The sequence below is a fragment of the Myotis myotis genome, unplaced genomic scaffold (genome assembly GCF_014108235.1).
Source record: "Myotis myotis isolate mMyoMyo1 unplaced genomic scaffold, mMyoMyo1.p scaffold_m19_p_7, whole genome shotgun sequence".
Lineage (NCBI taxonomy): Eukaryota > Metazoa > Chordata > Mammalia > Chiroptera > Vespertilionidae > Myotis > Myotis myotis.
The window spans coordinates 82,678,282-82,706,176 of record NW_023416379.1 but is presented as its reverse complement, the minus strand read 5'-3'; the positions used below and the strand labels follow the sequence as shown (position 1 = coordinate 82,706,176).

General features: G+C 41.6%; 1 protein-coding gene across 8 annotated transcripts in view; it reads right to left on the bottom strand.

Moving 5' to 3' along the window:
- LOC118659779 (24-hydroxycholesterol 7-alpha-hydroxylase) overlaps nt 1–27,895 on the bottom strand; it is a 77,559-nt gene that overhangs the window by 25,677 nt on the left and 23,987 nt on the right. For all 8 annotated transcript variants that reach the window (XR_004968702.1, XR_004968703.1, XM_036316155.1 and 5 more), the window contains exons 7-8: nt 23,858–23,948; nt 6,078–6,211 (exon numbers count right to left, since the gene is read on the bottom strand). Coding sequence is in view for 6 of the 8 variants with exons in the window: in XM_036316155.1 (XP_036172048.1) it covers nt 6,078–6,211; nt 23,858–23,948 (225 nt within the window). In the remaining 2 variants the exon portion in view is untranslated. The remainder of the gene's footprint in view (nt 1–6,077; nt 6,212–23,857; nt 23,949–27,895) is intronic.

Below are 27,895 nucleotides of genomic sequence, written 5' to 3'. Positions count from 1 at the left end.
GAAGGGAGAGGGATAGAGAGCTAGAAACTTCGATGAGAGAGAAACATCGACCAGCTGCCTCCTGCACACCGCCTATTGGGGATGTGCCCACAACCAAGGTACATGCCCTTGACCGGAATCGAACCTGGGACCTTTCAGTCCGCAGACCGACGCTCTATCCAGAGCCAAACCGGTTTGGCTCATTTCTTCTTTCATCTTCTCTTTTCTAATTACCATGTATTACTTACATAATGAAAACTGTGCAAGTTATTAAAGTTAAAGTCTCATCTCCCCAGGGAGAAATCCAGGTGCGTGTGGGCCTCCTATGGGGAAGGTCACGTTTACAAAAGAAACAGTGAGTGCAGGAAACACTGCACCTTTTATAGCTGTGAAGAGCATATTGTGGGAAATAACGAAGGAAGGACTGGGGCATTCTGGGAAGATGCAGCCTGAGCACAGGTCTCTGAGAAAGAAGAGACCTGTCCCACCACTGAGATGCCGTCACAGCTGCTGGGGTCTGGAAGGAGACTGAACAGGTAGTGAGTAGCCTCTTGTCCTCCAGGAAGAGAGTGAGAGTGTTAGGAAATGGAGATATGAGACTCATAATTATTTAAAATAAGTTCTTGACTCGTTTTGGATATCCATTATGTCTAATTCAAAATATTTTACCCCATAGATGTTAGACTTTATAAGAGGGTTGTATGTTGTGAATCATAAGTGTGTTTATACCCTTGGAACAGTAATCCACTAGTAACACATAATTCAAGCATAATCATCACAAGAAGAAAATGGCCCTGGCCAGCTGGCTCCATTGGTTGGAGTGTTTTCCACTGCACCAAAAGGTTGAAGGTTTGATTCCTGGTCAGGGCACATACCAAGGTTGCAGGTTCGATCCCCGGTCAGAGAAAGTATGGGAAGCAACTGATCGATGTTTCTCTCCTCTCTCATCTCTCTCTCTCTCTCTCTCTCTCTCTCTCTCTCTCTCTCTCTCTCTCTCTCTCCTCCCTCACCCTTCTCTCTCTCTCAAATTAATAAACATACCTTGAATGAGGATTAAAAAAAAAAAGAAATGTACTCTGCACAAAGATGCAAGTAATTACCACATTAAAAGAACCACAAAGTAAAACATTCTAAATTCTCAAGAGCCAAGAAATAATTAAGTATTCAAGCTATTAACTCCATGGACGATTATGTGGCAATGGAAATAAATATGAAAACTCTCTAGATGCATGAAAAATAAAAAATAATGTTAACAACTTTTTAAAATGACATATTTACACTATGACGAGAACTAGATTTATTTACTGATGTCATACAAAGAGAATGTTGGATAGTTGTTACAGTACAGTCATGGGGTTGTGGGGTTGTGTATGCATGAGTGTATATGTATAGGCATGTGTTTGAACATGGATGTTTCTTTTGATAAAGTTGTTGAAATAAGCAAAATTAATTTTGAAAAACTATGTGATGTTAACAGCCCCAACAATCTGACAAGGATATGATGTTAAAAGCTCCCCCAAAAGCTACTCACTTAAGGATAGAAAAGGGGTTCAGGGGGTATGAGGGGTGGTGGAATATAGAGTGACCATATCAGTACCAATGTTGAAGCTTGACCAGCAGACAAGTGAGTTGCTGGTCAAGAGACAAGAAATTTTATGCTGAAAAACAAATACATTTGTGCCAGCACGTTTATGTAAAATAAAAATACAAGAAAAGAGAACATCAACTGAGTCATCTTCAAGGAAATGAAAAGTAAAATGAAATAAGCAGGAAGCTAACATCTGCCCAGTGGAAAACTCCTCCTGCTAGAAGGGAAACAAGGAGGCCCGGGAGACAGGCTTCAGGTGGTGGCATAGGAGAAGCTAAAGGAAAAGAAAGAGGATGAGCACAGAATCCTAAGAACAAAGTAGTGTTTAGTGAAAGAAGAAGTATTGGGGTGTAAGTATAATTAATCAAATAAAGATAAATGAACAGCATGAGAATATCCAAAGGCAGGATAGCAGGAGCCAGAAGGAACACAATCTCAGAGGAAGTGTGTTACATTGGTTGGAAAGTGGTGTGTGCCTAAAAGTTTTTGATTTGTGTCTGGGAAGGAAATCTATTTATGTAACAAATTAAACATTTCTTATTATACAATCACCCTGTGATGATCTCAGATACTTAGCTAATGAAATAGCACAGCCAGGTGTTATGTCTGAGAAGAGGGGTGCAGAGCTGCCATATATGTGGCAGGCAGAGCAACTGGTTAAAGAAGCACAAGGTGAAATGTGTTGAAACCACATAAACCACACTGGAACTCGCAAGAGAGAGAAGAAATCCAAAAGCAGCAGGAAAAAAATTTTATAAGAATTTAGACATAAGAATCCTTATGGGTTTTTTTCTTCCTGGTTTGGTCATGGGCATGGTTAGTACAGACAAAATGGGAACTTTATTTATTTTTTAATTGATTTGAGAAAGAGAGAGAGAGACATGGCTTTGTTGTTCACTTATTTATGCATTCATTGGTTATTTTTTGTATGTGTCCTGACCAGGGACTGAACACACAACCATGGTATATGGGGACAACACTCTAACCAACTGAGCTACCTGGCTAGGGTCTGAAATGCAATCTTTAAGGGAGAGCAATTACAGGGTAAAAAACCTAAAGAATGAGACCAGAAAGAGAAAATGAGAGAAACAGAAAGGAACTAAGGAAGAAAAGAAGAGAGCTATACTGCTGACTTTTTCTTTTCTGTCTTTCATAAGGAAATACATGTGATAGGAAGGAAGAAAGGGAGGAAGGAAGAAAAGAAATGAGAAGGAGGAAGAGTGGATGAAAGAAAGGAGTGTGAGTGCGTATGAAAAGGGTACAGGAAAAGCATAAAACAGCTTTGAAGAGACTGTCATGGTATAGAAACCAACCAAAACAGGACAAAATAAAAAGTGAAGAACACTAGACCAATAACTCTAAGGAGCTTAGATGCAAAAATCCTCAACAAAATGTTAGCAAAAGAAACTAACAATGTCTAAAAAATTATACATCCTGATCAAATGAGATTTATTCTAGGTATCTACAAAAAACCTACAGCCAACATTATACTTAACAAGGAAAGACTAAATGTTTTCCCATAAAAATCAGGAACAAGGCAAGAATATCTGCTGTCACCACAGTAACTCACCATGGTGCTGGAAGACAGAGCCAATGCAATAAGGCAAGAAGAAGGGGGAAGAGGCATACAGGTAGGAAAGGCAGAAATTAAAATATTATCTACAAGGAAGCTCCTAATGAATCTATAAAAACACTCCTAGGACCAATAAGTGAGGTTAGCAAAGTTTCAGATACAAAAAAAAATCAGCTGTATTTCTACAAACAAGTCATGTACAATTGAGACTTAAAACTTGAAAATATACCATTTATAAAAGTTTCAAGATAACTGAAATATTTAGGTATAAATCTAACAAAACATGTATAGAATCCTATCTATACATGTATAGTATCCTATTTAATAAACATGTATAGTATCCTATCTAATAAAAGAGAAACGTGGTAATTGGCATACGACCGCTACCCTTCCCATTGGCTAATCAGGGCAATATGCAAATTAACTGTCAGCCAAGATGGCGGACGGCAGCCAGGCAGCTTGAAACTAACATGAGGCTTGCTTCAGTGACGGAGGACTCCAACGTTCCCCGCAGGTCGCTGCAGGCCTCTGAGCCTGCAGTTTCAAACATTGTAACAAATATAGACACTAAACAAAACCCCAGAAACCAGCTTTCAGCCGGCTGGGATCTCAGAGCTGGAGCTGATACAGAGTTTCAAGAACCGAAACAAACCAGATACCTGCTTTCAGGAGAGGAGGCCTAAGAGCTGGAGCCTCAGAGCTAAAGCTGGCCCAGAATAAAAAAAGAAAAAAGAAAAAAAGGAGCAGTTGGGAGCTTCAGTCCCAGCCTGAAAACAGCCCTCAGCCCCTCACCCAGACTGGCCAGGCACCCCAGTGGGGACCCCCACCCTGAAGGGTGTGTGACCAGCTGCAAACAGCCATCATCCCCTCATCCAGGCTGGCCAGGCACCCCAGTGGGGACCCCCACCTGATCCAGGACACCCTTCAGGGCAAACCAGCCAGCCCCGACCCGTGCACCAGGCCTCTATTCTATATAGTAAAAGGGTAATATGCCTCCCAGCACCAGGATAAGCGGAGCTGAGAGGCCTCCCGGCACCGGGATCAATGTGACAGGGGGCAGCGCCCAAACCCCCTGATAGCCCGGTGGCTCTGTGGGTGACAGGGGGCAGGGCCACAACCTCCCTATCCATCCTGCTCTGTTCGTGACAGGTGAAGGTGCCCCAACCCCCTGATTGGCCCTGCTCTGTGGGTGATAGAGGGCAGCGCCCCAACCCCCTGATCTACCCTGCTCTGTGTGTGACAGGGGGCGGTGTGCCAACTCCCCTATCGGCCCTACTCTGTGCGTGCAGGGGGCAGCGCCCCAACCCCCTGATTGGCCCTGCTCTGTGCATGACAGGGGGTGGCTCCACAACCTCCCCATTGACTCTGCCTTGAGTGTGACAGGGGGCGGTGTCCCAACCCCCCAATCGGCCCTACCCTGAGCATGACTGAGGGTGGCATCACAACCTCCCAATCCGCCCTGCTCTGTGCATGACAGGGGGCGGCGCCCCAACTCCCCAATTGGCCCTGCTCTGAGCCCAACCAGGGGCTGCACCTAGGGATTGGGCCTGCCCTCTGCCACCCGGGAGCAGGTCTAAGCCAGCAGGGCATTATCTCCCGAGGGGTCCCAGACTGCGAGAGGGCACAGGCCTGGCTGAGGGGCCCCCCTTCCCCCCGAGTGTACAAATTTTTGTGCACCGGGCCTCTAGTAATAAAATAAAAATGAAGATGCCTGCTGGCAGATAAATGATTGTGTAATTCAAGTAATTATCTACTAGCCAGAATATAAATGAGGCTATAAAATAAATAATATAAGAGTGTGCAAAAGTAGGTTTATAGTTTTTATAAAGAAAATAATACAGTTAATAAATAATAATACAAGAATAAACTCTGTTTCACATACATAGAACTGTAAACCTACTTTTGCTCCACACTGTATAATGTAAATATTTATAATATATTTATAAATTTATTTACTTATTTTTACATATTTATATATTATCAACATTTATAATATAAATAATATAAATAAAAGTTCAAGAAAATTATAGTACTATTCAGACTAATAAACACATTGTTCTACTTAATTGCACCAAGTTGTTTGACTATTTCCTCTGGAAGCATATTATTTTATACTTTTAAAGTAATTAAGAATTTATTTAAAAGCAAAAACTGTTTAAAATCACACTAAAACTAAATCATGCTATTTATGTAAGATCAGCCAAACAAACAAATGTCTCTTCTGAATTTAGCAAGTTGCAACCTTTATAAAATTTGGGTTTTTTTTTTTGTCTTTTTGTGTTGTACCACTACAAAATGTTCTTGGTTTGAATCCAGGCACTCTCATGCTGTGTGTAAAAACAGCCAACAAGAGTGGAGGTCTGACTTAATGTGATCTTGCAGGCTCAAAGTCAAATCATTCTGAAACAATATTTTGTTCTGCCTGATTGACTCAGCAAATATTGACCTGAAATTCTGCCATGTACACATACTTTTCATGGTGCACTTCAGAATTTTCTCCTATTCTGCCCATAAAAAGGACCTCTCTCCCTTACTTGGATGCTGATTGCTAATATCAGTTATCTGTTCCCATATCTGTAATCTGTGGTCTGAAACTGTCTCTAGTTGGAACTTCTCTTGCATATGAATTCCTCAACCTATGGCTGCTCAGCAGTGAAGATATTATCTAATCCACCTGCTTGATTTAAATAGGATTATACTAATTTTGATACATAATCACATAGCCAAAATGATTATTAAAATATTATATTGTAGCTAAAATCCTCACCAATGGAAAAATACCTACATTGACAAAATGTTGCTGTACAACTCTTGTTAGTAATCTATTCCTAGGTCATTTGGTGCTACTGGAATTTAAGGAATTATCTAATAATATATGGGAAAGATATGTACATTTTTTCCCTAGAGAGATTATTTTAAAGCCAAATTAAAGCTTACCAAAATTTTAATTGGTTTCAGCACTTTTCTAGTAATGGCACCCGGGGCTCTTAAACGAATCGTTTCCAAAATACACCATTTAATTAGAGGGAGTTTCTTCAAGTCATCCTCAGACACTTTAATCTTATCTTTACCTGTAAAAAGAATTTAAAAAGAAAATGGACTTAAAGAGGCCAGGAAATGATTTCAGGTAAGCTCATAAACATAGGTTAGATACTACCTCTGACAGCTAGTGTTAATATTACTATTACTCTTTAAATACCAGCCTTAGACATTTATTGCCTCTTACCAAGATAAAATGTATGGCATCGGCATAAAAAAACTAAGTCAATGTTGATTGCTGCAACATAATGGATTGTATCCAATCTTGGTTCTCACAATCCTATGTCTGTCAAATGACTATGACAGGCCCTGTCAGAATGGTGTTCAATTTTCACCCATTTCATTCTTCCTTGTCCAAATTCTCATTTCACTTAAGGAAATAGCAATATAAGACTGGCATCAAAAGTACAAAGAATATGACCCAAGAAATCTGACACACCAGTTAGAAAGGACATATGCACCCCTATGTTCATAGTAGCACAATTTATAATAGCTAAGATTTGGAAACAGCCCATCAGCAGATGAGTGGATTAAAAAACTGTGGTACATCTACACAATGGAATACTACGCCGCTATAAAAAAGAAGGAACATTTGCGACAGCATGGAGAGACCTGGAGAGCATTATGCTAAGTGAAATAAGTCAGTCAGAGAAAGATAAATATCACATGATCTTACTTATTTGTGGAATATAATGAACAACATAAACTGATGAACAAAAATAGATCCAGAGACAGAGAAAGACCAAACAGACTGTCAAACCTAAGAGGGAAGGCCGGGGAGGGTGGTGTGTGTGTGGGGGGAGAGGGGATGTAAGAGATCAACCAAAGACTTGTATGCATGCATATTAGCATAACCAATAGACATAGACACTGGGGTGGTGGGGGCTTGTCCTGGGGGGTGGGAGTGGCCGGGAAGGGGTCGATGGTGGAAAAAGGAGACATATGTAATTCTTTAAATAATTAAAAAAAAAAGAAAGAAAAGAAACTGAAGAAACAATTGCCTGGGCGGGGGGGGGGGGGGGGGGGGAGTACAAAGTAAGAGATCTGAGAAGCCACCTGGCTTACTTCTTCTATCTCTTCCCTGCTGATTCATTTTTGTTTTTGCTTCTTTTTAATCAGACATTTCAGAAGTTTCCCCCCAAAATATTAGGAAATGGGTGATGAGATACATGTATTTCATCCGGACTGATGATTTCTCTACACATAGGTGCATCAGATGTTCCTAATGTAGCATGCATAGCTTAGCTAATATTCAGACCCAAGGCAACTGAAAAAGGATGGAGGCCAATCTGTTTATGATCCAAAGTATGGGCAGGGCCTTAAGTCAGATTAGACAACTTAGCTAATGGTGGTATTTCAAGTAAAATATTTCCATTTTGAAAATTAAAACAACTCAGCTTTCAATTGGTTTTGGAGTATTGGCTTAATAAACGTAACAACATTGTTAGTTAAATGAAGTCAACTTTCCTATTTGCTTTCCAACTGTACTGGGAATGACTGGGTAAGAGTGGAATATAGGGTCTCAAGCATGTCTCTCCTACATTCTGGATGAGGCTTGTTCTAAAAGCAAGCCCGTTCTGCATGAGAGATGGGTCCGTGCTGTGTCTATGTCAGCACATGTGGAATTCCTGGGGAGTTAGAAGCAAATGTCTTTGGTTAGTAGAGTCTAGGAACCAGGGCTTTTGGACTCTGGTTCTACTAATCCCCATAGGGGTGCCTACACACTCCGTTAAGCTCGATAGGTTCCTGACACAAATAGGGACCAGGAGCTGAGTTAGGCTCTACCAGGGTTACAACAATGAAGGCTTCTTGCAACACATTTAGTCTCGTAGGAGGTAAGAGACAAGCTCATAGTTAACTGGTACACCACATAGGCAAGGAAGCTATTCTGTGAGGTGTGAAAGGCAGGGATGCTCACATTCAACTACAGGTAAAGCTAAATATTCTATGAGTATCTTCCTCTAAAGCTACAAATATAATTAGTTCCTTGTACAAGTAGATCTCAGTAAGTACATATTGAACTAACAAATGGCCCAACTTCCACATGGAGAGATGAATAGTGGATATTCTAGGCAAACAAAAGACGAAGAGCAAGTCCCTGAAAAAGTTTGCTCTAGTAACAGTGAAGATTCTAACCTTTTATTTTATTACTAGAGGCCCGGTGTACGACATTTGTGCACTGGGGAGTGTGGAGGTCCCTCAGCCTGACCTGCACCCTCTCCAATCTGGGAGCCCTCAGGAGAGCCCTCTCCAATCTGGGAGTTTCTGTCTGTCTTTGCAATCATACAAGCGAATTGTCTGAGACCCCAACTCAGTTTGGTTTGTTGCTCACAGAATAATGGAGCCTTTTTTTTTTCTTTGCTTCATTGGTGGAGATTTAGGATATCTTCCCTTTAATTTTTCCTGGAAACTCTGATTTTACTTATGTCTCTCACCTTTGCTTTCCCTCCATCCCCCACCACAACAGTAATTTGCTCCAGGCTCACTTTGCTCTAGTGTCTAGGACAGTGGTCGGCAAACTCATTAGTCAACAGAGCCAAATATCAACAGTACAACGATTGAAATTTCTTTTGAGAGCCAAATTTTTTAAACTTAAACTATATAGGTAGGTACTTTTTCTTATTAACTTAATTAGGGTACTTCTAAGCCTTAGGAAGAGCCACACTCAAGGGGCCAAAGAGCTGCATGTGGCTCGTGAGCCGCAGTTTGCCGACCATGGGTCTAGGAGATCCATCTGCCACCAGAACTACTATTCCCAGAATTCCTGGTGCTCCCCGTGCTCTTGGTTTCCTTTACTGCTTTGTCTCCATCTCATGGCCTCCCACTCTGCCAAGTCCTCCAAGCCGCCAGCTCTCTCTCTCTCTGCTCTCTGTCTGGCAGCTTGCGGAGCCAAGTTCCCCAAGACGCTCCACTCTGCGCCAGCTCTCCCGCTCTGCTCTCCACCTAGTGGCTTTGGGGGAGCGACTGAGGGAGCCATGTCCCCGAAAGCCGCCAGCTCTCCTGCTCTGCTCTCCTCCTGGCACCTGTGTATGCAAATTAACCTGCTGTCTTTGTTGGGTTAATTTGCATACTCACTCTTGTTTGGCTGGTGGGCATAGTGGAGGGATGGTCAATTTACATGTTTCTCTTTCATTATATAGAATATTATCTTTTATTTTATTTTTCTGACCTCTTTTTAGAAAAAAAGAGATTTTATAAAAGCTATTATTAGAGTACTTGAATTATAAAGTGCAAAAATGTTTTGTGTTATGTAATATAGAAAGAAAAGCTTCTTTTGAGTTGAATGTAATATTTAAAATCTATTATGACCTATAAAAATATGATAGCTGTAGACTACTCTTGGAGAACAAATGTTTTGATAAAATATTTTTAGTTTCTCAAAACCCAATGTGATGTGGGAAAAGCAAGGTAGTATTCTTGGATTATTCAAAGAAAAAAAGGAAATATGCTAAGTTTTCAAACAACATCTTTAGGTTAAAGACCTTTCTTATTATAACTCTTAGAAAAGGCTCTGTACTCATACTGTGCATATTTCAATGCACATCTGTGGTTTGTTCCCCCAGCATTTTGACTCTAAAATTAGGAGGCTTCACTTGGAAGCATGCCAAGTTCATCATCAAGTGCGCGAGAGCCTAAAGCCACCCAGGACCAGTGCAGAAGACATCCACGGAAGAAATCATGGGTGATTTCGGGTAAAATTCAGAGACTGTTGTTTAACCATGGGCATAAATGCAATGAAAGTCAAACCAAATCTTAGGGTATTTGAAATCAAATAAAAGAAGTAACAGGGTAACTATAAATTATATTTGTTAAGGTTATATAATGGATTGAAATTCTATTATTTCACCCACTTATTCACTCAATAGAAATTTGCTTCATATCTGTCACATGCTAGCCTAAGCACAGGTGCCATAAGAGGCAGGAAGAGAATAATACTAATTTATTAACCACCTAATGTCACAGATACTTTGGACAACTTCATTTATTTCTTAAAACTCTCTGCCAGCGATCAAGCCTCAGAGAGATTATTGTGTGGGAAGACCAGCCCCTGTGCTTCAAACCCATGTCTTCCTACATTGAAAACCCTTGCCCTTGATCACTATGTCCCATCACTTCCCCTCGGAGGAGAAAGGAAGGAGAAAAACACAGCCATTGCCTTAAAGGACCCAACATCTTATCCTATCTAATAAAAGAGAAACATGGTAATTGGTGTACGACCGCTACCCTTCCCATTGGCTAATCAGCGAGTATGCAAATTAACTGCCAGCCAAGATGGCGGCCGGCAGCCAGGCAGCTTGAAACTAACATGAGGCTTGCTTGCTTCAGTGACAGAGGACTCCAACGTTTCCTGCCTGCCACTGCAGGCCTCTGAGCTGCAACTCTAAGCAACTATGTAACAAATATAGAAGCTAAACAAAACCCAAGAAACCTGCTTTAGACCAGCGGGCTTCAGCCAGCAGGATCGCAACACTGTAAGCAAAGGCTAGAAACCTACTTTCAGCAGCGGAGGCCTAAGAGCTGGAGCCAAGCCTCAAAGCTAAAGCTGGCCCAGAATAAAAAAAAAAGAAAAAAAGAAAAAAAAGAGCGGTTGGGAGCTTTAGTCACCCCTGGCCTGAAAACAGCCCTCAGCCCCTCACCCAGACTGGCCAGGCACCCCAGTGGGGACCCCCACCCTGATCCAGGACACCCTTCAGGGCAAACCAGCCGGCACCCTCCCGTGCACCAGGCCTCTACCCTATATAGTAAAAGGGTAATATGCCTCCCAGCACCAGGATAAGCAGAGCCGCGAGGCCTCCCGGCACTGGGATCAGCGTGACAGGGGGCAGTGCCCAAACCCCCTGATCGCCCTGTGGCTCTGTGTGTGACAGGGGGTGGGGCCACAACCTCCCTATCCACCCTGCTCTGCTTGTGACAGGGGAAGGCGCCCCAACCCCCTGATCAGCCCTGCTCTGTGCCTGATATGGGGGAGCTCCCCAACCCCCTGATCACCCTGCAGCTCTGTGTGTGACAGGGTGCGGTGCCCCAACCCCCTGATCGGCCATGCTCTGTGTGTGACAGGGTGCGGCGCCCCAACCCGCCCCCTCCCCCCCACTGGCTCTGCTCTGTGTGTGACGGGGTAGAGCCATAACCTCCCCATCGGCCCTGCCCTGAGTGTGAGAGTGGCGGTGCCCCAACCCCCTGATCGGCCCTGCTCTGTGCGTGACAGGGGGCAGCGCCCCAACCCCCTGATTGGCCCTGCTCTGTGCGTGACGGGTACAGAGCCCCAACCCCCCTGATGGGCCCTGCTCTGTGCATGACAGGGTACAGAGCCCCAACCCCCCTGATTGGCCTTGCTCTGTGCATGACAGGGGGTGGCGCCGCAACCTCCCCATCGACCCTGCCTTGAGTGTGACAGGGGACGGTGCCACAACCCCCTAATCGGCCCTACCCTGAGTGTGACTGAGGGTGGCATCACAACCTCCCGATCGCCCTGCTCTGTGCATGACAGGGGGCGGCACCCCAACTCCCCAATCGGCCCTGCTCTGAGCCCGACGAGGGGCTGCACCTAGGGATTGGGCCTGCCCTCTGCCACCCGGGAGCAGGTCTAAGCCAGCAGGGCATTATCTCCCGAGGGGTCCCAGACTGCGAGAGGGCACAGGCCGGGCTGAGGGACCCCCTTCCCCCCTGAGTGCACAAATTTTTGTGCACCGGGCCTCTAGTCTAGATATAAATAACCATAATAGAAGTTTCACGAGAGAGGATTCAAGTGGCAGCTGTGTTCATTGCCTCCTGACTAGGACTGGAGTTTCAGCTAATAGTAAGCCTGCAGGGATGAGTGAAACTCACCCAGGCAGAAAGAAAAGGCACTTACATATCAAAATTAATCATAAAAATATGATTTCCTGGACTTAAAAGAAAATAAACACAAATCAAATACAATCACCAAAGTGTGAGAGATGGCTATTCTGGTGCCTTAATATTTAAGCCCCTGTCCCTTACACACACACACACGGAATATAAAATATAAAAAATCTGTTTCTATAGCCCTGGGGTAATATTACATAAGGACGTAACTAATAATTTGGGGAAAATAATCCATGTTTTGAGAGAAAAGAAAAGGAATGGTAGATATCTGTTGTGTCATTCAGACCTTTTGAGATATATTCTAAAAACACTGAATCAGCCCTAACCAGTTTGGCTCAGTGGATAGAGCATCGGCCTGCGGACTGAAGGGTCCCAGGTTCGATTCCGGTCAAGGGCATGTACCTCGGTTGCAGGCACATACCCAGTAGGGGCTGTACAGGAGGCAGCTGATCGATGTTTCTCTCTCATCGATGCTTCTAACTCTCTATCCCTCTCACTTCCTCTCTGTAAAAATATATCAATAAAATACATTTTAAAAAAACCACTGAATCAGAAGGTGAGGTTGCAAAGTGGGGTTGAATACTGAGGGCCCCTGTGCTTCCCACAAATGAAAGACAGATGTAGATGCTACCAAGGGACACATGGAAAGATGAAGAAAAGCAAATAATAAGCTCCACTGAAATGTAAACAGTGGATCCCTCCACATCCCTCCACCTCTTTCTTTACTTTTGAAAGCATGGATTCTCAGTTCTGTTTGTTGTTCTCTGCTGTGAGTTAAGCTTTCCTTTGCAGAGGCTGCCTTTTCATATTCACAGAACAGCTTGTTTAAAATACTTAAAGGTGCATGCAAAAGGTCACAGTACACATGAAGAATGAACATGGGACAAAAAAGCATGACATAAAGGTTGAAAAATAAAGAAACTGATGTAATAACCTTAAGCAATGATTCCTATCAAAATTCGGTCAGGAAATTCGCTTCCAAAATTTTATGATAATTTATTTAAAAAGTAAAAGTCAAATAATAAAAATTAGTGTTTATTTTAGACTATTATTAGGGAAATTATGTAATCGCTTTAAAAAAAGCATTTCTATGAATTCTACTAAAAAATAACGAAGCAATGAGATCAACTGTAGAAAGAGATTAAGGGCAAGAAACTAGTTTCTTGGCATATTTTCTCAACCAGAGACCTCAAGAAAAACTTCTGGAAAAAAAAATCCATTTTTAGAGAACAGAAACAAAGCTAAAGAAAAATAGTAAATAGCTTATATCCACAGGGGAATAAAATCGGTATCTTACATTCTTCTCTTCATTTCAGAAATTTTAAAAACTTCAATATTTTAAGTAATGTCCAAAAGTTCAATTTTTAAAAATTATACCTCTATTTTATGTCAGGAAAATCCTATATAATAAAAGGCTAATATGCAAATAGACCAAACAGCTGAACAATCAACCAACCAAACAACTGGTCACTATGATGTGTGCTGACCACCATGGGGCGTGTGTGGAACATTGCAGGTGTTGGTTGCAGTGGGATGGTGGAGCAGGTGAGCAGGGGCGCCAGACCAAGACGGGGCGTGCAGGTCACTGTCATCGAGTGAGCCTCTGTTGGTTACTGAAAATTCTTTGCTCCCACGCACCACAGTCCTGCCTGGTGCTCGCACCTGCTGCCAGCGCCGTCCCTGCTCACACCCACAGCTGGTCCTGTCCCGATTGCTCGCACCATCAGCGGGTACGATCGGTGGCTGCCAGTCCTGATCACCCCGAAGGCTTCTCCACTTCCCCCTGCTCCTGAGGGGCAATCGGGACAGCAGCCACCACTCGAACCCATGGATGGCGCCAGCCCTGCTCGTACCCACTGCTGTGTTCTGCACTGTCAGTGGGTGGGAGCAGTGGCGGTGGGAGCAGGGCTGCCGGCAGACAGGGGACTGGGGGCCATGGTGGGAGGGGCAGGGCAGGGGCACAGAGGATGAGCCAAGACATGCCCCTGTGCTTACCACAGCCTCGTGGCCCACAGTTCCTTTCAAGGTGCACAAATTCGTGCACTGGGCCCCTAGTAGTCTTATATTTACAAAGTTATTGGGTTTTTTTTTCTCCCAGAAGAAACCCATGTTCACTGGGAAAGGTCAGTATACTGCAAATAGAGAGAATAATAGTGGATAAAATGTACTGAAATAGATAACATCACTTACAATAAGCTTTATATCTCAAAAGACCTTACAACAGTTATTTATAGGTAGTGAGAACATGCTGGTTACAGATTTTTGGAAATTTTCAGTGAGATTTTGTTGACTTGTTTCCCAAATGGGAAAAGCAATAAACCCCTTTCTACAATTATTCTTTTAAATTTGATAAAGAAATACTGTGAAACTGATCTTTGAGTATTTAAAGGGCAAATTAATTTTAAATTGTGCATAAAGACCCCAATGACCTTTCCCTTCTCCAAATATGTATTACCCTCTATCCCTGCAGACTAAGAGACAGTGAGAGAAATGCCCAGGACAGAGGGAGACCAGAATTGAGAAACAAACAGTAGCAGAAATAGCAAGAGAGAAATGAAAGAGAATTAGTGAGTAAATAAGGTCACAGAGCTAAGCTGGTTAAGCAAGGTGCACATTCGAGGGACTTAATTATCTACACAATAAGACCCAGGTTTTTCATAATGTTGCAAATTATGTCTGTGGCTGGACCTTCCCCACTGACATGAGTAGGACATGGATGCAAAAGATTCTACAGAGTGTGTTAAGAAAGGGAGAGGCTTTTTTAAAAGTTTATATTTTTTTTAATTGATTTCAGAGAGAGAGAGGGAGAGAGAAATAGAAACATCAATGATGAGAGAGAATCATTGATCGGTTGCCTCCTGCATACCCTCTATTGGGGATGGGCTAGAGCCCACAACCCAGGCATGTGTCCTTGACCAAAATTGAACCCGGGACCCTTAGTCTGAAGGCCAACACACTATCCACTGAGCTAAACCTGCTAGGGAAAGAAAGGGAGAGGCTCTTTGAAGAACAGACTGATGTTTAGCAGAGGGGAGTGGGGAGGGAGGATGGATGAAAAAGGTGAAGGGAGTAAGAGGTACAACTTGGTAGTTACAAAGAGGTCATGGGGATGTAACGTACAGCATAGGGAGTATGGTCAATCATATTGTAATAACTATGGATGGTGCCAGGTGGATACTGGAAATATGGGGGTGGGGGACCATTTTGTAAAGTATATAACTATCTAACCCCTATGCTGTACACCCAAAACTAGGACAGGGAGAGACCAGAATTGAGAAACAAAGAGTAGTAGAAACAGGATACTGAATGTAACTGTAATTGAAAAATACAATTTAAAAAATGTACTTGTTTTCAACTTGTTGAGCTGAGCCATGTTTCCCATCTCTAAGAATTAAGGGAATAATAAACTGATGAGCCATCAAATAAAAAGGGAGATGCTATTTTGGTTTTAAGAAGGGAGTGACAGAGAGGTCACTAGGCAGTGAGGCCTGAGGAATGAATAGAACATTGCTTCACTTGCATAGGAGAGTTGAGCTTTTAAAAATGCAGCCTAGCCCTAGCCGGTTTGGCTCAGTGGATAGAGCATCGGCCTGCGGACTCAAGGGTCCCGGGTTCGATTCTGGTCAAGGGCATGTACCTTGGTTGCGGGCACATCCCCAGTAGGGGGTGTGCAGGAGGCAGCTGATCGATGTTTCTCTCTCATCGATGTTTCTAACTCTCTATCCCTCTCCCTTCTTCTCTGTAAAAAAATCAATAAAATATATTTTAAAAATATATTTAAAAAAAATGCAGCCTACCACGGAAGAAGGCCCTCCAATCTCCAATCCTCCTTCCCCTCCTCCCTTCTCCCTGTCACCTTTCCTTTGTCCTCCTCCCTCTTGCAGATGTCCTGATCTGATTCTGATCCTTCTACATATAGTACAGGGCGACTCTGGATTTATGGCATCTGAAAACATAGAATGGGGGTTTATTGGGCACCTAAAGTAGAGAGTATATATAATTTCTTAACACACACACACACACACAAGAGGGAGGGAAGATGGAGAGAGATGAAAAAGGTAATGAATTAATGAAAGAAAAGAGCAGAACAGATCCCTGGAGGTTAGCTAGGTCCTGCTGCCTCATTCAGATATCTCACAGAAACCTCTGGAATGTGAAGAAAGGGCTGATAGAAAGAGGTCCAGTAAGACAAGCTCCAGAGGTGAGAACACGAATGCAAAAGATAAGCTGCGTCCACCCTTCTCGGACACATATGGCTTGCTCTACCTTATCAAGAAAACAGTAAGCTTACAGTGCTGAAAACCTTCCAAAAAATCAAGTTAAAAAACAGTATTCTGTGTTATCTGCCAAATATTTCTTTCGTAGAGAAAAATATATACGCTGGGTTTGTTTGTTTGTTTGTTTACAAAAGATCAATTTCATTATTGTGCATGTACATTATTGTGTATGTGCATTACTGTAAACGTTCTGAGACCAAATTCTGTGAGAAAGATATTAAGTTAAATTTATAGCAAGTTCAAGAGAGAGAAGATGAGAGTAGAGGAATGATTAGGATGTGTGTGACAGCCTACGACATTCAATGCTTTCTAGTTCACCACAGTTCCCTATGAACTCTTTATTGAGTCTCCCCAATGACTGCAGGTTTCTTGAATATAAATTTACCTTAACTGTTGATAGTTGAGAAACTTTTCCCTCAAGAATGTTAAATAGAGTGGAAACATTACTTTTCTCCTCTAATTATTTTTAGCTTTGAAAGAAAAGATCGTGAATTTGCTTTCTGCTGGCAAATGGCAAATGAATAAGGGTTGTGCTGATCCACTGATTTTTCTGTAACAGTTGTGTCCTATTTTTTTAATAGCAGCATTATCATCGGTGTTAATACCTGGTAGGGCAGGTCTGGCCTTACTAGTTTATGTTTATAATAATTCTGATGACTAATCACATTTACTTTTCAAATAATATTAAGTCGCTCAGTTCATTTTCCCCCCCAAAATTGGAATTCTCATTATAATTAATTAAATGTATAATAATTCTAAAAGGTTTGGCCTTTAAATTGGTAGGCTGTTTTCTTAATTAAGGTTGTTTTATTAAAACATATGATTTTATAAAATGTTAGAATTCCTCCATATAGGTTGTACACCAACCCAATTTCTTTGTGCAAGAGAAACACCAGTTACATGAATAGAAAGGACAGATATAAATGGAAAAGAAGGTTTAAAAAGCAGCTTAAGACACTTGTGGTGGATAAAGTGTGGGGAAAACAAAGAATAAGCCTGGAGGCTGTCCATGGACTCTGAATACGGGTGAGGCATTAGGGATCACAGCTGCAGCCACATCTCCTTCAATTCTTCCCTCTAACCACAAGCTTCTGCCAACTACCTCAGTCGTTTTTGAGCTTTCAACTCTGGTTATTCTGACTTGTCCAGGGTGGGTATGGCTTTTTGGCTAAATCCTTGGTATGGCTAAATCCTTTTGTCTGAAGGACTTTGCATAAAATTTTATTATCAAAAACACATATTCCTACTGTTGGGAAAGACCATCATGTGCGGTCTTTCAACCCAGCTCAGTCACGTTAGAGTGGCCCTTGAGCCTGGGACACGCCTTCCCAAGAGACGGAGAGCCCACACAGCCTGGGCAGGGCTCACCCCCTCGTGTGGGAACATTCTGCCTCGCTTCAGGCACCATGAACACTCTTTTATCTCTGCTTAAAGTGTGTGCAGTGTATGGTGCCTGTCCAACACCACTGTTTTATCTGTCCCTCCAGGGGAGGAGGGGAAGGAGTTAAGAATCAACAGACTGACCCTCCCCAACCCTTTCCCATGCACTTATAAAAATATACAAAATTTTATTCTATCAATTTAAGAAAAGTTTAATGTTACTATACCAAGTCAACCATGTAAGATTCCCTTCTGGAGGGAAAATCCTGTTATTTTAAGAAATACTTCTCTCATATATTAAAAATAGGTTATCAGTTTCTCACTTACGGAAATGTAAAATGTACCCTGCTTTATATCATAACACTTTTAAGAACATTCCAATATCGAATAAATAAAAGAGTGAGATATTGACCAAATAAGATAACAATGGGTAGATAATAAGACATAAAATAAATTTTGATCTAGAAACACCCTTATAAACTGCATGATGATTCTAAATTTGGATTGTGTTCTCTGGAGAGATGTTGACCCAACTTAAAGATCTTTACCTCAGTCTTTTCTAAAGAGGAAAAAAGATTATCCAAATGCCTGAATAATTCTCCAACAGGACACTGAATAAAAGAACTGCATCTAAATGAGAAATGTAGAGGATAAACAAAACGGGTTACAGGTGCTGCACTGCGGTGAGAGAATAGGAAGCTTTAATAAAACAGGAAGTGCCAGAGTAGGACCTTCTCCGGGTTTGTGCATTTGAAGAGGGATATCAAATAATCTACAGTCACCAGAGGTATCTCTTCCCACCTGCTGAAGCTATGCAATAAGGAAGGAGAGAGTGGGCTGCAGTATCACAAGACACACTTCAGGTGGAGGCAGGAAGTGGTGGAGGAAATGCAGCTGCTGGGAAATCTCTGGTGGGTGCAAGTGGGGCCAGTGCTGTCACAGGGTGTGAGGGGCAGCTGCTGCCCCAATCACCCCTCAGGAGCAGGGGGAGGTAGAGAAGCCCTGAGGGGCGATCAGCACCAGCAGCTGGCACTCATACCCGCTGACAGTGCCGAGTGATTGGGGCTGGCACTGGGCACCGGCAGCGGGTGTGAACAGTAGCTCCAGTGCCGGCAACAGATGAGAGAGGGGATGGCACTGGCAGCAGGTGCCAGTGCCTAATGGGACCATGGCACGCAGGAGCAAAGAATTTTCAGTAACTACCAGAGGCTCACCCCGATGACAGCAACCAGTGCCCTGCGTTGGTCTGGCACCCCCATTCACCTGCTCCACCATCCTGCCACAGTTGATGCCTGCCATGTTCCGCGCACACCTCCTGGTGATCAGCACACGTCATAGCAACCCGTTGTTCAGTTGTTCCACCGTTTGGTCCATTTGCATATTAGGGTTTTAAATATATAGACTAGTGGCCCGTTGCATGAAGATTCGCGCAATAGGCCTTCCTTCCCCTGGCTGCGGTACCGGTTTTCCTCCGGCACCTGGGACCAAGGCCCTTGGTCTGGCCGCAGGAGCGAGGCTTGGCTTCTCCGCTGTGGCCGCAGCAGCAAGGCTTGGCTTCTCCACTCCTGCTGCTCTTAGCCCTTATTTTTTTTTCCCAGATCCTCGAGCAGAGCCCAGGGTGGGCTGGAGGTCTGCATCGCCCCCAGTGACCCAGGCTCCCTACGACCCAGGCCCCAAGCCCCTCCTTGAGTGGAGCCCAGGGCGGCCTGGAAGCCTGGGTTGCCCCTGGCGACCCAGGCCCCCAGCCACTCCTTGAGCGGAGTCCAGGACCAGCGGGAAGCTTAGCTTCCTCCATCGCCGGGAGCAACCCAAGCCTCCTGCTCTCTCCAGCTCTGTGGCTGCCACCATCTTCAGTTGCCTTCAGTCTTCGCTCTGCGCCTGCATATGCAAATTAACCACCATCTTAGTTGGGTTAATTTGCATAGTTGCTCTGATTGGCTGGTGGGTATAGTGGAGTGATGGAGTGATGGCTAATTTGCATGTTTCTCTTTTATTAGTGTAGATAGTCTCCTAATAATTCCATGAGATGGGCATTCTTATTTTGCCATTATTCCAAAGAGAAAACAGGCTTCAAAAATTTGGTAAATTAAATAAGGATGGGGGATTTAAACCCAGGAAATCTGATCTCAGTTCTTATACTGTGTTTCTGAGGTTATGACAAGCTATTGAAATAGTATGTTGTAATTTATAAATTCAAAGTTAAAACTAAATGACTAATTTCTAGGAATTATACCCCAAAACTCTGTATCAAAGTAAAATATTTTTTATCAGCTTCTCCATGACATGATAATGTAGGTTGCACTGAAGATCAAAGGATAAAATAAAATGTTAGGCAAGAAAATGCTTTACAGAACTCAAAACTCTGAGAAATGCTAGCATTCATTACCACTCATATGGATTCTTGGGTTTGAAATGACTCAGCGTCCCATATTACTGATTAGATATTGGCTGAGGCTAGGGTTCTGCTAACTCAAAAATTCAGTGCAGAAAATTGTCAAAACTTCTTTACATAAAACACTCATGTCCTCTGAACTGTTTAATGGGATAGGAGACAGAGCTGCAAATGAAGGCTAGACCAAGACACTCATCTCTTAAAAATATATCCTTATATTTGTTCATTAAGTTCATTCAGAAAATATCTGTTGAGTAATTTTTTGGTTCTAGGCAGTTGGAGATACGATAGAGAGCACAACAGGCATTGTTGCTGTTGTTGGAGAGATTATGTTCTGGTGAAGGCAGTGGAGGATAAATAAATAAATACACTAATAAATAAATAATCATGTGAATGAAGGAAATAAGGAGTAAGATGAGCCAGAGCAGCACTGGGGCAAAACTAGGGAAAGTGTCTTTAGGTAGGGTAAGTCTACAAGTCCTGTCTGTGGAAATGACATTCAAGCTGAATGATGAACAAGTACAAGAAAAAGGTTCCAGGCACAGAAAACCTACAGAATTCACCAGCAGGTACACATCTCCAAAGAAACAACATAAATATTCCTTTTTCTCTCCTAACATCTGCTAGATACCCCCCAACCTGCTTCCACATGACAGAAAACCAATTCATGAGCTTCCTTGAGAGCACCTTGCACCATACCTCACTCCCCTTCACAGCCCTGGCATTTCTCACAGTGCCAAGTCCATGAAGGGTAGAGTGAAGGCTTAATCCATCTGGAAGGTTTCCTAAAAGAAATCTTAAAACGTATGGTTCGAGGTTATGTCAGCTAAAAAAAGGACTTCAAAAACTCCCTCTTTAGAACGAATGAGAAATACGGTAAAAATGGTCAGGATCACTTTTTCAGAACTCTGAAAATTAACCAAAGGCTTACAGCAATTCAGGGAGTGCTTATCCAAGAAAAATGCTGAATCGTGGTAAAAACAGCAAGCTTAATGACATTTTAGCTTGCCCTATTGCCATTCCCCTCTCTAAAGCTCCACAGTAACCTTGAATATCAATATCTGCAGTCATAGTGCAATCAGTTGCCCTGCAGCCACCAGAGGGGGTAGAATAGGGTTGGAACTACTCCGAAGCTTCGTTCCTAGAAAATTATCATTACTTGACCTGTGTGGCAGTCCCCTGGAAAATCCCACTTGCAAGACTGTCTTGATCTGACCTGACTTGGAGCTCCCCACTGGAAAAAGTCTTTTCCTCCGGGATGTTGGCTGAAAACTTTTAAAGATAATTGTTTAACTTGGCAGCTACCTGAAGCAAGAGATAACAATTGGGACAAACAACAAGTAAACCCAAAATATTAAAATAAAAAGCTAGGAAATGAGATGTCCTAAGGGCTTTGAAGAGTTCCAGTGCATTCCTGGAAATATGGAAGGCCATGCACTTGTGCAGCACTGAACAAATGCCCAGGGCTTTACTCATGCTCCGAAAAGACCTGAGAAGTCCCAATGTTTCACCAGTGGCTGACTTTGAGGTTCTGTGCAAGCAGGAAGTAAAAGCTAAGGCAGAATTGTCAATTGCCGGCCACGTGTTGAAATAAGCCTCAACATGCACACAGAGCCCCTTGGCAAAAAATGGGAGACTTGTTGGTTCCTAGTGTAAAAATACTCTGCTCAAGTATCGGTTGACCACTAAACTAACAAAGTAGAGACATAAGTGGCCACATATGATAAGGAATACAAACTAAGTCACTAAAACAAACAACAATAAGCAGCAATAACAATAAACCTGAGAGGAGAATCTGATTTCCAGAGTTGCCACATTATGTTATTAAAAATATCCAGTTTTCAGCAAAAAATGGTAAGATATGCAAAAGGAAATATGAAATAAGACATGAAACAAAAAATACTAAACATACACAGAGAAAAAAAGCAATCAATATAAAGTATCCCTGAAGAAACTCAGATATTGGGCTTACTAAAAAAGACCTTAGATTGTTTAAATATATCCAAAGAATTGAAAAAGTCAAATCAAAGAACTAAGTATCAATAAAGAGATATAAATTATAAACAATAAAGATTAGAATAGAAATAAATGAAGTATAAACTAGAATATCAAAAGAAAAAATAAAATCAAACAAAATAGACAAAACCAAAAGTTAGTTCTTTGTAAACAATACTGGCAACTCTTTAGCTACATTGACCAAGGGGGAGGGAGGAAAAAAAGAAAAAGAACACATTACCAAAAGGGAGAGATGTTTTCCTTGTGACCTAACAGAAAGAAAAAGGATTATGGGGAATACTCTGAATAATTGTATGCCAACAAGTTAAATAACCTAGATGAAATGGGCAAATTCCTAAAAAGTTACAAAACTAAACTCAAGAAGAAATTGATAATGTGAATATGCTTGTAAGTGGAGATATTTAATTTTTTAAAAACCCTCTCACAAAGAAAATCTCTGGACTAGTTTACTTCACTGGTGAATTCTACCATATGGTTAATGAAGAATTAACACCAATCCTTTAAAAATTCTACCAAAAAAAAAAAAATAGAACAATAGGGAACATTTCTGAAGATATTCTATAAAGCTAGAATTATCCTACTATCAAAACCACCCCAAAACATTGCAAGAAAACTATAGACTAATATCCCTTATTAATGTTAATGTAAAATTCCTCAACAAAATACTAACAAACCGAATCCAGTGATATATAAAAATTATATGTTTTATATGGATTATGCACCGTGATTAAGTAGGATTTATCCCAGCAATACAAGGGTGGTTCAACATCTGAAAATCAATTAACGTAAAACATCACAATATAAAACATTATGTTAAGTGAAAGAAGCCTGACACAAAAGACCAAGTATGCAACAGTAGTAACCTTTACCCTTAAACTTGTGTTATAAGAAAGATAGGTAAAGTATCTGTGATGGGCTCTAGGGGTGAGTTTTGAGGCCAGAGAGATGCAGAATTGGAAATTCACCGAGGGCATCTCCAAGAAGGAAATCGTGATCTTGTGATAGAAAAGAGCATACAAATGGGAAAACTGCCATCCTGAGTCAGATCCTTGTTCCATGCACTCGAACGTTGGTTCTTTGACAGGATCCTTTGTACGGGTACGTGGATATCTTCCTTGATATCAACCGCCAAAGACCTGTAGTCTCCTCTCACAACATCTAAATTCCTGAGCTACTCCTACGGCTTATGCATGCGCTGATCCGAACTATAGAGGCATGGCAAGAAATGATTGATATATTTTTTTATAAATCGTTTTCAATTCTACAATAGTGTCATAAACTGGAAGCATTGACATAAGTATAGCTGGTACTACATTTGAAGGAACAATTTTCTGTTAAAGGAAAATAATAGATTCTAAAAATAAACAGATCATGTAGAAGAGAAAAAGATTCCTCTTTCTCCATTAGCACTGTGTTCAATAATTCAAGCTTCAAGCATTGTAGTCATTTAGATTAATGTAATATTTGTGTTGTGGCTTGGGGTCAGATAGGTTGCCACATTATTCCTACCATTCCCATCTGTACCTTTTTATTTCCTAAAGACCAAGAATTTGGAAAGCCCTATGTCAGGACAAGGGTCTAGTGAGGAAATGGTACAGGAGAATTCGTGACAATCAAGGACACATTCCCTCTCATCATCTGTAGACACACAATTTTGGACTATAAGAAATTTATATAAAATTACGGGCTTTTGACTTTGCTCGTGATGTGTAATGAGCACACATTATTTGATGTTTCTTCAATTATGTAATTTATTTCAGCTTTCGTACCTGCTGCGCCAAACACAGATGATATGCCTTCCATAATGGCCTTATGAATACTGGGTTGAGAGAGGATAAATCCAAGTGTCCAAAATGCAATCTTAAAAAGAAAAACATATATCAAAAATTACAACCTTCTTTGAAAGTAAACAAATGCAGACTTAGTATTAGCCTCAAACATATGTAATACTTTCAATAATAAAGATTTTTTAAAAACAAAAAATAAATAAAATAAGCAAGGAGATTCTTTAAATTAAACTTAAAAGCACGTTAGTGAAGAACATCTTTGAAAACAACCAAGTTTTATGAACAAAAGAGAGAGTATTTATCTCTAAGAGGTCCAATTTATAATTTTATTCTGATTATAGTTTCATTATGTTGTTTATATAGATTAATCTACATAAAAAATGTGAAAAGTGGGATTTCTTTTACAAATGTACAATATAAAATATTACATAGGCATACAGTGAATATTTTTTGTTTTGCTTATTTGTTTTATTAATCCTCACCCCAGGAAACTAGTTTTTCCATTGTTGTTGTTGTTGTTTTAGGGTGAGTGGAAGAGAGGAAAGGTAAGGAGGGAAAGAGCAAGAGAAACATAATGTGAAAGACACATGGATCAGTTGCCTCCTGAACACACCCCAACCAGGGCCAGGGATGGAGCCTGCAACAGGTATGTACCCTTGATTGGGAATCGAACCTGAGACCCTTCAGTGCAAGGGCCAACACTCTAACCACTCAGAACACTGGCCAGGGCAGGCATACAGTGAATATTTAGGAACAAAAAATTATGCCACTTAAGACTGTTAATCCAAGTCCAAAACAAAAAGATTTTAAAGATTTAATTTCCTTGAAATACAAACGAATTGTCAAATCATATAGTCTGCAAATGAAACATGGCAATTTTAAGTAAACCCCAGATACCATATCTAAAATCTCATACACTAAATTATGAGAGTACTCCATATAAAAATGGGGTCCTTTCACACCCTACTGAACATAATGACATGCTCAAAAGTTCATAGGTTATAACCGAACGCAGTATTCTTGCAAGTTCTCTCTCCAGACCAGACAGAAGTATTTCAGATCTTTCCTCATTGTAGTATCATAAAATAAAACTATACTGCAACACATCTCAAAAACTAGCTTTTCTTCAACTCAGGTAAATGTTTTTACTTCTATTTTTAGGTTACACAACATAGAAAACCTACATAAAATCATTTAAAGAAGCTTGAATTTTGCTTTCTTTTTTTTTTCTTCAGTAAATACTGTATTGTGAAAGAAATTTCATCAAGGAAAACCAGTCCTGAAATATGACCCAGACAACACTTCCTGTCACTTAAGTCTATCCCTTTTGTGAAGTAACTTGGGGGACCTTAAAATAATTCCAGTACTCCCCTCTGTGGTCAAAAGTGGAAGAGCAATTATGTGAAAGGAAGTGCTCCCACAAAGTCAAGTTCAATGCTGCTTATTGTTTCCCCTCTGAGACATTAAACTGCAGGGAAGGGATCATTGTGTTAAACCCAGGCCACTCACTACAATGGGGGGCCCACTTTCTGTGGCATTTTCCAGATTACAAAAGAATTACCCTAGAGATGGATCATCTAGTGTGCTTTTACAGTAGGAGTAAGACTCCCAGAGAGCTCTCTTCTCCTGCCTCCCCACTCAGGCCTGTTCTACTATTTTCCATAGATGGAAGTGCTGAATTACTGTATTTAATTAATAGTGACTCCATACTCAATTCATCTTATTTCAAGAGTCAGAGATCATGCTGGGGGACTAGGGGAAGGCTTAGTGTCATACATAGATTTTCAGTTATGCGAAAGAAGGGCCTAAAGTTGTATGTGCTTAATTAGACTTTTAGAGATTCACCTATAATACCTTTTTATAACAAATACAAGAAATTCAGCTAAACTATAAATAGCTGTATAATGGTGCTAGTGATAATTTTTAATGCTTTTTTTCTTAACAGACTTTGCTTCTAAACATCTTTATTTTCTGCTTTAGAAAACGAAATCACTTTAAAAAATGAACGGCATGCAAAAAGAGTCAAAAGTAATGCTCACATACATTACTGAATCAACAAACAAGAAGAAGTGACCTTGAGGTCTTTGTTCACCCACATAGGGGAAAGGAGTTAAAAAGTGCTCCCAAAGGTACCAATTAATGTTTTGCCAAAGGGGTCAAGTCCATGGTGAGGGCTGAGCAAAAAGGGGAAGGGCCCCTGGCTCAGTGACCTTCAGAAGCAGCCACTGCCATGCCTTCCCACTGCTCTGGAGAGGTAAGAACAAAGGTGATAGGGACAGAGAGAAAAGCTCTGCCTCACTGTGTCATCAAGATGATGAATTGAGCATCATTTATCCCTTCATTGAAAAAAAATGATTTAACAAATATTGATGGAGTCTCTATAACATGTTAGTAGTCTTTGGCCAATCATGATAAACACAAATTGGTATAAGTCATAATTCCTGCCCAAAGAACTTACACTTCTAGTTGGGGATAAGAGATGAAAAAAATAACTATAGAGCAGTGGTTCTCAACCTGTGGGTCGCGACACCTTCGGGGGTCGAACAACCTTTTCACAGGGGTCGCCTAAGACCATCGAAAAACACATATATAATTACATATTGTTTTTGTGATTAATCACTATGCTTTAATTATGTTCAATTTGTAACAATGAAATTGGGGGTCACCACAACATAAGGAACTGTATTAAAGGGTCGCGGCATTAGGAAGGTTGAGAACCACTGCTATAGAGGGAATGGATGGCACAGACAATAAAGTGAAGGTCACTATGGAAAGTGTTTAGAAAAGAGCTTCAGGGAAGATGATTTTAAAAAAGGAAAAATGTCAGTTTTGAGATTAGACTTGCAAAAATGTTCTTGAAAAGTTCTTGGACCTTGGAAATGGTTTTAGCATAGAAACAATTTCATACATCGTAGCTAATACCTGGGCCAGCCCACCACAGTTCACCTCGGTGACAATGGAGCCTCCCAGGGCCCTGTACCAAGCCTATTCGAAGCTTGCGCTCTGAGCCCAGCGGGCCCCCAGGCAGAGCACAGAGTAGGACAAATGCTAAGATATTTGGGAACCAAGAAATGTCACGCCCGCCACCTACACCTCTGGCAGGTGTTCAGCAGCTCTCCAGGCAATGATGGGAGAACACAGAAACCAGTACAGCAGAGGCCGCTCCTGCCCTGGGGCATGTGAGCGGTCACGTTTTGGAAGCCAGGATAGGTGATTCCTAATGGACCATTGAAAATGGCTGATTGAAACCACGGCTTTACTTTTTATAAGAGAACAAAGTTAACATTTATTGAGCACCTATCTTGTGCCATGGACAGTTAGCTATTTCCATTTACTACCCATATAATTCTCACAACGACCCTATGAGGAAGATATCATCCTATATAATAAAAGGCTAATATGCAAATTGTCCCCTTGGGTGGGGGAGTTCAACCAACCAGAAGCTCGACCGCTCGCTATGACGTGCTGACCACCATGGGATGGCATGGAACAAAGGAAGGACCTGGCCAGTGTCCAGGGAAGGGAAGCTTGGCTGGCAGCTGGCAGCTGCTAGGGATCCTACCCATGCACAAATTTCATGCACTGGTCCTCTAGTTAAATCTATATTACAGATGAGGACACTGAGGCTCAGAGAGGTTAAACAATTTACCGGCTGTCACCCAGCACTGGGATTTGGCTTTGGACCTGACCTAAAACCTTCTAGGGTCTCTGCCTACACACCAGCTGCCCCTTGGAAGTGCCAACAACAGTCAGCAAGATGGAACTTTGAACAATCATCAGACACTTCCTTTCTGCAATTAAGGATTTAATTCCTTTCAGACCGGTGCCAGGAACAAATTCCAATGTGCTGACTTCCCCCGAGTCAGATCAATGGGGCTTTGTGTCCCTGTCTTCCGTGGGACTGTTCTAATGGGATCTTGAAAATCAATCCTGTGACAGGAGTGGCTGTTTTGTTGCTGCTTTGGGAGTTGTTTTCATGTTTCCTTTTTAATTTTGCTATTGGTTCATCAGCTTCCAAGA